Source organism: Crocuta crocuta, unplaced genomic scaffold (genome assembly GCF_008692635.1).
Source record: "Crocuta crocuta isolate KB4526 unplaced genomic scaffold, BGI_CrCroc_1.0 scaffold113, whole genome shotgun sequence".
Classification (NCBI taxonomy): Eukaryota; Metazoa; Chordata; class Mammalia; order Carnivora; family Hyaenidae; genus Crocuta; species Crocuta crocuta.
This window is the reverse complement of record NW_027530368.1, coordinates 4,624,930-4,634,658: the sequence shown is the minus strand read 5'-3', so window position 1 is coordinate 4,634,658 and position 9,729 is coordinate 4,624,930. Positions and strand designations below refer to the sequence as shown.

Below are 9,729 nucleotides of genomic sequence, written 5' to 3'. Positions count from 1 at the left end.
TCAAGCTTTCGGTTGCGTCGCCAGCGATTGGCCAAGAAGGGGCGAAGAGGTAGGGGCCTCAAGTTCTTGTCTCAATCCCGTTTCCTCCTTTATAAAGTTGGCAGTACGGTTCCGTCTCTAGCTTCTAGGCGAAACCGGTTAATCCCCTTCTTTGTGCATTGCTTCGGTTATCTTCAATACACTAAGTGAATATAGATTCTGAAGTGGGCTCCTATTATTTCTTTGACGTGTATTCCTGCATATTGTCACGCTAAGCCCAGGGTTTCAGTAACATCAGTTAGAGACCTCTGGACACCAGAGAAGTTGGGTGATTGGCCTCTTTCTAAAAACTTTAATCTGGGGCGCCTGGGTGGCTTAGTCGGTTAAGCGTCCGACTTTCGCTTAGGTCATGATCTCACGGTTCGTGGGTTCGAGCCCCGCGTCGGGCTCTGTGCTGACTGCCAGCTCAGAGCCTGGAGCCTATTTCAGTCTGTGACTCCCTCTCTCTCTGACCCTCCCCTGCTCACGCTCTCTCTCTCTCTAGAAATAAATAAAAAAAAACCTTAAAAAAAAATTAAAAAAAAAAAAACTTTAATCTATAGTGTGGAAGTGTATTTCCTACTGACAGTCCTGCAATTCTTGTAACCATGCTTCCAGAACTCCACTTAATATACCTTGCTCCTATAAAAAAAACCGTGAGCGATTTCTGAGACACTCTTGACTTAAATACCAATTCAAGTGTAAAAAGTGATCTCCGACTTGCTCCCAGTTAGGTTATCCAAAACAGAGGAATACACATTTATGGATAAATAAAATTGGAATTGCAGAAGACTTAGGCCAAAACAGAAAAGCCTTGGCGATTCTAGGTAGGGGAGGGGATGATTCTCCAAAATTCAATTCATTTCTAATGTTCAGGAATGGATCTATTTATTTTTTTATTATTATTTTTTTAATGTTGTATTTATTTCTAGGAGAGAGAGAGACAGCGTGAGCAGGGGAGGGTCAGAGACAGAGGGAGTCACAGACTGAAACAGGTTCCAGGCTCCGAGCTGGCAGTCAGCACAGAGCCCGACGCGGGGCACGAACCCACGAACGAACCGCGAGATCATGACCTAAGCGAAAGTCGGACGCTTAACCGACTAAGCCACCCAGGCGCCCCAGGAATGGATCTATTTAAATGCTAATGACAGTAAAGACTTAAACTCATCACATAGTTTGTACTCTTGGTACTCAACATCCTAGACGTTGCATTTTCTCAAGAGGGTTCTTTACCCTCCACCTCTTGCTGTTACTGTAGAATTGAAGCTAGAGACCTGAAATAGACATTGAATTTCTTTTTTTAGCCTTATAGACAGTTTCTTTTTATATTAATGGACTTTAAGTCATAGTGCCTTAGCCTGCCCTCAGAGTTTCTCCCATTTACAATGAACCAGTCCTGCATCTGAACTATAACTCATATCCCTGAAGAAGCTTACTTCACATTACAAAGAGAAGCATCCTAGAAAGATATATATTCACTGCAGATATACACCAAGAAACAGTAGTGGAGGAAAAACTAAACCTTATTTATTTTTTAAAACAGAACCACTAGGAAAATATATCACAGCCTTGAAACACCAAACACAGGCTATATTATCATTTCAAGTAGTAAGATGGTAGAAAGACAATAAGGTCTTTATCAAAATGAAAAGGTGCTAGAGCTGGGGCAGGAACACTGCTTGCTGCAAAGGCCCCAAGCAAAAGTGATATTTGGTAATGGGGGGGGGGGTTGCCCCTCTTTTTGCTTTAAAGGAATCACAGAGCTCACCCCTGAGTTGCTTACTTTATCTCCTTTGACCTTCCTGTTGCCTAGAGATTGGCTCAATAGGGCTCTGTTATTTCAGGGGGAGATAAGCAATACTGAGTTTAGGATGTCATTCCATTCTGTTCTATAAAAACCAGGTTCTTCCAAATCCAGTACTTAATAATTCTCTTAATTAAGAAGGCAACAGTTCCTCCTTCTATGTTCATTCCTGGATACTGATACATAGTGCAATCAACCCCCTGCTTCCCTACAAGGGAGAGTATCACTGCAAGATTGTCCTGTCGCTCTGCTGCAGATAGTCTCAGGGCCCACCATGGCAGCCAATGAGAAGGAAGGTCTGCTTCCCATACCCAGTGTAACATCGCCTCTCATGTTTTTGCAGGTCTTCCAGCTGAAAGATGTAATGTGTTTTTCAAGAAATGCATATCCACATCTTCATTGGCTGAAGCAGATATCCATAAGAACTGTTGAAAGTTCTTATCCAAACTACCTCTCTCAACTCCACATCTTAAATCAACTTCATGCCCTTGTATATAAAATAAAATCAAGGAAAACAAAGACCCTGAAACCTTTTATCCATTCTAAATTAGTGATCTCATGGACTTTGTTTTACAGCCGACTGAAAATGATTCAGTGATCCTTTTAGAAACACCTCTGCTCATACCACCAGATCCCAAGAAGGTTACAGGTACCTGCCAGCCTGTTGGTAACTGTATACTAAGGAGAATTTGGTACCTTGGAGGGCTCTGGCTTGGTACAAGGGAAATCCCTAGTGCCAGGACAAGCACGTGAAATTTAGGCTATCAAAAACTCTCCTGTGCTATCTCTGACCCAAATTTTAGCACCAAGTTTTTTCATTTCACTTTCCAGGGTTGGAACATAAAGGAACCAGTGTCCAGAGGCAAGTGACACATGCCTCAAACTTGCTGCCATCCTTAATTTCTTCATAAACTTCACTTAAAAGACCAAAACTTCCATTTCTCTTTTTAAATAGATTCCTACTGTCAGCCCAGATGGCCAACTGCAAAGACTTCTATTTCCCAATGGACAAGAGAGACTCCTTCATCTTCTTGGTCATGGTCGGGATGAGGTGCATGTGGTCATCCACACACTTGGTCACACAACTCTCCAGCTGCCGCTTCACCTGAAGCTCTTTACTTCCCGCATCTATGGAATCTTTGGCTTTGTCATTGCAATGCATGGTGCACCGGGCCAGGCGGTCCTGTGGCAAGAAGGAAGAGGGTAGAGAAGGCTGAAAGGCTGGCCTTCATTTACCAAGGGCTTACCATGTGGTAGGCCCTTTGCTACATATTTTGGCTTGACATATATAATCTGGATCAGTTAAAGGGACACTATAGTGCAATTAACCAGGACTACCCTGACTGAAATAGAGGGTGGCACCGGAGGGTCCAGACAAAGCATTACAAGAAAACAGGTGAATGACAGAATAAATTGTACAGAAGCCCCTTCCAGGAAATGACAAGTGCCTAGAGGCTATTGTTAGTCAGCTACAGTTAAGACTTACAAACATTTTGGGGCACCTGGGTGGCTCAGGTGGTTAAATGCCTGACTCTCGATTTCGGCTCAGGTCATGATCTCATGCTTAGTGAGATGGAGCCCACACTGGGCTCTGTGCTGACAGCCTGGAGCCTGCTTGGGAATCTCTCTCTCCCCATCTCTCCTTCCCTCCCCTGCTTATGTGCACTCTCTCTCAAAATAAACAAATATTAATAAAAAAAAAAATAGACTTAGAGACATTTTGATTCTTTAATATCTGTCCTTGCTACGGAAAAATACTCAACTAGTATTTATTGAGTATTTACTATGTGCCAGGTACTCTTCATTGCTGGGGACTAGAGCAATGAGTAAAACAGATGAAGTTCTTGCCCTCATTGAACTTACATTCCAGTGAGGGGAGGCAGACAAAATAAGTGGAGGTGCTGAAGAGGCAGTTGGACATATGAATCTGGAGATCAGGAGTGAAGTTGGTCTAGAGATATGAATGAATGTAGGAGTTCTCAGCTTACATATGATATTTATAGCAGCTATTCACAGCGATGACACTAGAGAACTAGATCCAAAAGAGTAAAGGTCCAAGGACAGCCCTAGGCACTCCCGTGCTGACAGGTTCAAGAGGGGAAAGGCAGGAAAGGAGGCCAAGAAAGGATGGCCAGGGAGACCGGTGGAAAACCAGAGGGAGGTGTCTTGGTGCCCATTCAAACAAACTGTTTCAAGGAGGACGGGAGTGATCACTGTGTCAGTGGTGCAGACAGGTTGAGTAAGATGAGGGATGAGAAAGGACTACTGGATTCAGCTCCATACAGGGGAGTGGCTAGAGTAGTTCTGGCAGAGTGAAGAGTGCATCTCATTGTATAGGAGATAATAATAATCAAATAATCAATAATCAAACAGAAGGAAAAAGTTATACAGCAATTCAAGAATCAAAATTTCAAAGACCCTATCTACAAAATTAGCTGTAGTTTGGGATCTTGGACAAGTTATACCTTCACAGTGTCAGTAATTTTGAAGAATTATGTATAATAGAATGTAAAAATGATACATTAGATACAATTTTTCCCATGTGGACAGAATCTCTGGCTATGAAAAAACTGGTTCAGAAGTGGGCTCTGCTTCTCCCAAGCTCCAGGAAAGTATAATCATAGGAAGGGAATCAAATGAAGTTGTGGCTATCCTTTTTGCCAGAGAGAGATAATGGTGGATACCTTTTGCTCTTTGTGACCTCAGAGGGGCTTGTGGGGAAGGCATCGATGAATCAGTAATACTAATGCTTCATAGAAATGACTGCTCTTTAGTGACACACGAGCTGCCCTTTGGACATAGAAAATAGGAGCGGTTTTGGGTGGGCAAATACACAAAATGATGGCAAGATATTGCTCTAATCTGTACTTCTTTAAGACTAGCCTACTTCCTCTCTCTCTCAAAATAATAAACAAACAAACAAAAAAAGGTAGAGGGAGCACCTGGGTGGCTCAGTCAGTTAAGCGGCAGACTTCAGCTCAGGTCATGATCTGGCAGTCTGTTGAGTTCGAGCCCTGCATCAGGCTCTGTGCTGACAGCTCAGAGCCTGGAGCCTGCTTCAGATTCTGTGTCTTCTTCTCTCTGCCCCTCCCCTGCTTGCTCTCTGTCTCTCTTTCTCAAAAACAATAAACATCAAAAAATAAATAAATAAATAAATGAAAGCCTAGCCTACTTCACTTTCCTGGGGACTGTACTATTTAAGAATGAATTAATATGCTTGAGAAAGCTTTATGCTATACAGTATACATATTGTATTTCTTGTCTATGGGGGGAAGGCTTTTGATCATGAACTCCCTTTTACAACACTGTTTCTATGGGAAATACTGATAGCACCCAACCTCCAGGAGTTTTTCACAAATTTCAAACTCTGTGAAGACTGGCTGGCCACAGGACTGTTACTAGTATTAAAAGAACCAAGACATTTGAGCCAAGAGTTTTGAACAAACACTTGTCATGTCTTGCAAAAGAGCAATATCAAGGACTGAAGTCCTCTATTTGGGATGTTCCTCACCTGGAACTTCTCCAACTCAGTGGTCACCAGGGCCTGGGCTTGGGCCAGAGGCGCATGGCAGCGTTCAATGCACTGGTGTACCTGCTGCATGGACGCCTGGCTGTCCTCACAACAGCTGGCACTACACCGGAACATGAGGCCCTGAGGAGGGAGGGCAGAGAGAAGTTAGGGAGGAAAGCCTCTGGGGCAGAGATAACCATGGAGTGCAACCGAGGAGCGCCTACATTTGCACCTCTCCTTCTAACAGACATCAAGAACCTAAAACCACAAACGGGAAAATTATCCTCCAAGCCTAGCAGAGTGTTTCGTGGTCTTCTTGCTGCTAGCTCATTGGCACTTGTTGCATTGAAGGCTAGGTGTAAGGAGAAGGTGGCGGTGGGTCAGATGAAGCCAAGTTCTGAAAACCCCGGACCTATATCACAGGGTTCAGAGGTCAGCAACCTAGAAATCTACATTCCACCAGGGGGCAACCGATCCATTAATCAATGACTCCAGAGGCACCTACAAGAGAAACCCACAATTTGGTCAGGGAGGCAGGACTAACAGCCACACAACACTCAGGGGATCAAAGCAGAACTGCATATAAATCAGCGCTGTGTGGAGCGACACAGAAGCAGGTATGACCTGGCCACGGAGGAGGCCAAGCGCTTCAGCCTTTCCGGTGCTTCACCTTGGCCGTGCCCTTTCTGGGCCTCGGCCTCGGCCTCGTCACGAAGGGGTCGCGCAAGACAAGCAGGGAGGCAGAACGCTTCACTTTGGGAGCTTTCTAACCCTGGCCCGGGGTCTAACACCCGCTCCTTCGAGCTGGCCTGGGGGCGGGGGGAGGGCCTTGCGCCTGGGGAAGGAGCATAGATTTCAACCGCTCGGCGGAAGCTCCAGGAATTCTGAAGCTGAGAGGTGCCTCCGAGGGCGCCGCGGCGACCCCAGGGATACCCCGACTGGGGTCTGCGGGGAGGCGGGCAGCGGCGCGCCGCGGCCGCGGGAAGGGAATTGCGAACGGCCGGGACTCCCGGGCATGGCCCCCGCCCGCTACCTGCATCTTCCGGATGTTCTCTCTCTCCAGACTCTTCACCATGGAGTCCACCGCCTCCTGCACCCGCAGCTGCTGCAGCTCCGCCATGGCGACCCCGCGCTACAACCCTGCGTGCCGGCGCCCACATGGAGTCCCGCGCTNNCCCGCGCTCGGCCCGCCTCCTCGCCGCCGCTCCCAGGGTCACCGTCGCTCTTCCCGGCCCACGCCGCCGCCTGGCGTCCAAGAGGAGGAACTGCACGTCACCCACATGTAATCCAGTGCGATCTCGCCCTCGGCTCCCGAGCCCGCGCCTCGCGTGCCTGATCCCTTGAGCGCTCGCGGGAACGCTGGGACTCACTGTCTCCCTCCCCTCCCCTCTCCTCCCTCTTTCCTGGTCTTCCTTCCGAGTCTTAAAAAAGTGTTTAATATAATTAACATCCAGATAAAGGCGCAGATTTGAGGAGTTTTAACAAACCTTGCACTTTCTAGTCAGTTTCCACCCTTTCTCCTCCTACTCCGCCACCCTGACCCCAGGCAAACGCTGAACCGCTTTCTGTTAATACAGATGAATTTTACCTTTCTGGAATTTCATACACACACACACACACACACACACACACACACACACACAGTTGACCCTTGGACAATGTGGGATTAATGTGGGATTAGGCATCCTGACCCTCCCTCCCCCAAACGCCCATATAACTTTTGACTCTTACACTAATAGCTTACTGTTGACCAGAAGCCTTACTGATAACATAGTCAATTAACACATATTTTGAATACTACATGTATTCTATACTATATTAAAGTAAACTAGAGAAAAGACAATACTGTTAGGAAAATCAAAAGGAAGTGAAAATACATTTATGGTATTTTCTGTCTTTACTGAATTTACTGTATTTATTGAAAAAAATCCCTCTATAAATGGACTGGTGCAGTTCAAACCCATGTTGTTTAGGGTCAACTGTATATGTGTACCTCTTATACTGCTTTAGCTACCCCCACAAGTTTGATATATAGTATTTTTGTTCAAAAATTTTTTAAAAATATTCGCCCTCCCCCTCTTTTTTTTTTTATATGAGAGAGAGAGTGAGAGCGAGTGAGAGAGAGAATGAGAATTCCAAGCAGGCTCCACGCTCAGCACAGATCTCAAGGCAGGACTGGATCCCACAACCCTGGGATCATGACGCCAGCTGAAATTAAGACCTGGCAGCTCAACTAACTGAGCCACCCAGGTCCCCCCTACTTTTTTTGTTCAAACATTTTCTAATTTCTATTTTGAATTCTTCTTGATTCAGGGGTTATTTAGAAATATATCTCTTAATTTCCAAGCATATGGATTTTTTGGTAAAAACTTATTTATTTTTAAATTTTATTTAATTAAGTAATCTCTACATTCCACGTGGGCTTGAATTCACGATCCTGAGATCAAGTTACATGCTCCTCTGACTGAGGAGGCATCCCTGGGTATTTTTAAGGTAACTTTTCCTATCATTTGGAGAGGTGACTGTATTGTGGTTAGCAAACATACTCTGTATATTTTCTGTCTTTTGAAATTTGTTGAAACTTGCTTTATGGCCTCAGAAAGACTTGTCTGACTGCCTGCTTCCCCACACCATATGCTCCTCTGTCATGTATTCTCTTAGCATCCTGTACTTGCCTGTGACTACTGCTTATTACTTGTCCTGTGTTCATTTCTTTTGCTAGATTAAGATCTCTACGAGGACAGGGACCATGTTTATCTTTTTCATTGTTCTCTCTCAATTCTTTGCTTAGTGTCTGGTGCATACTAACCCCTTTGTAAAGGTTTGTCTAATGAATGAATACATATTTCATTATGGAAGTAATTAATAAAAAATATTTGGAAACCAGACAAAAGCGATAATAAACTAAACATTTTAAGTCCATAAATACTATCTTAGTATTTTAAATACTATTGTTAGAATTTTTCCAAAGGTTTTCGGATTAAACATGATAAACGTAGGTCAGCTGAAGGTAAGAAGTCTAGGGCTCATATGGCAGCTCCATGACTTCAGTTCAGTTCTAGTTTCTCCGTCATGTCCAAGGGCCACACCCTCACCCACAAGGTCTTGACTGATTTCTTTCCAGTCCTTTTCCCTATGTGGATTTTTTTTTTTAACACTGGAGTAATAAAATATAAATACAGTACTTTGATATCTTGTTTTCAAATGATAAGTACTTTAGGGGCGCCTGGGTGGCTCAGTAGGTCAAGCATCTGACTTCAGCTCAAGTCATGATCTCTGGATTTGTGAGTTTGAGCCCCACATGAGGCTCTGTGCTGACGACTCAGAGCTTGGAACCTGCTTGGGATTCTTTCTCTCTCTTCCCCACTCACGCTGTGTCTCTGACTTTCAAAAATGAATAAACATTAAAAAAATTTTTTTAAATTATTATTTTTACTGTTAGGTGCTTTCCCCACAAAGATTTGAGTCCATGTACTGCCCAGATAATACTATTTATTTGCACACAAGGTCGGCATGCAAAAGCTCGCTACATGGCAGGAGCTGGTGCCATACGTTTCTCTTTTCATTCTGACAGGTTGGCCCGTCTGTAATCATAGCTGTGCCCAGATTGCCTTAATAACAGCCTTGCCTTACCCTGCTTCCTGAGCAGATGCATTCCTGTCTCCTCTGATCACAGAATGCTATTCTGATGCTTGAGGGTGCGGCCCATCCTAGTTTAGTACCTGCTTGCTGAGGACCCGCCCTGAGTCACTCTCTTTGGTACCAACAATCTGATTACTACCATGGGATTTGTTTTTCTTCTCAGCTCCTTCAACTTGAAGAAAACATCCTCTTTTTTTAAATGTTTATTAATTTTTGAGAGAGAGAGACAGACAGAGAGCAAGTGGGGAGGGACAGAGAGAGAGGGAGACACAGAATCTGAAGCAGGCTCCAGGCCACGAGCTGTCAGCACAGAGCCCCGCTTGAACTCATGAACTGTGAGATCATGACCTGAGCCAAAATCGGATGCTTAACCAACGAAGCCACCCAGGCGCCCCAAGAAAACACCCTCCTAATTCACTTCTGCTGTCCTGCCCATGTAAATCTCTCTAAAGCTTAACAGAATTATCTTTTTGTTTCTAACTTTGGGAAAGCAGGTGAACTGGTGTGTGGCAGTTTTAATGGGATTGCCAGAGTACACAAAGTATTTCTGAAAGAAGTATCCTGGTAACATGTTTACAGTAGTTAATCATGAGGATCTGCTGTTAATCTCTCCATATATATGTGGGCACACGTGCACATAAACACGCGCAAATACACATGTAGCACATGTTTTTACATGCACTATCTAGAGCATATGGTGCTCTACAACTGTTACTTTATTACCAGGGATATTTTTGGTTCACTTTTCACTTTG

The 9,729-nt window shown here is 44.5% G+C and overlaps 1 protein-coding gene across 1 annotated transcript; it reads right to left on the bottom strand.

The window, feature by feature from the left end:
* Positions 1–1,523: 1,523 nt before the first annotated feature.
* FAM136A (family with sequence similarity 136 member A) lies at positions 1,524–6,500 on the bottom strand. Its single transcript, XM_077766330.1, has 3 exons — positions 6,367–6,500; positions 5,334–5,474; positions 1,524–3,005 (listed from the first exon to the last, which is right to left on the bottom strand). Exons 1-3 carry the CDS (start codon positions 6,451–6,453, stop codon positions 2,817–2,819), a joined length of 417 nt encoding a protein of 138 aa, XP_077622456.1. The 5' UTR covers positions 6,454–6,500; the 3' UTR covers positions 1,524–2,816.
* Positions 6,501–9,729: the final 3,229 nt, after the last annotated feature.

Bases quoted from the DNA above. Each gene is read 5' to 3' on its own strand.
- FAM136A (XM_077766330.1), bottom strand. From the start codon at position 6,453: ATGGCGGAGCTGCAGCAGCTGCGGGTGCAGGAGGCGGTGGACTCCATG. The intron at 5,475-6,366 runs GTAGCGGGCGGG...CTCCCTCCTCAG, and splicing joins AGAACATCCGGAAGATGCAG to GGCCTCATGTTCCGGTGTAG. The intron at 3,006-5,333 runs GTGAGGAACATC...TTCTTGCCACAG, and splicing joins CTGAGTTGGAGAAGTTCCAG to GACCGCCTGGCCCGGTGCAC.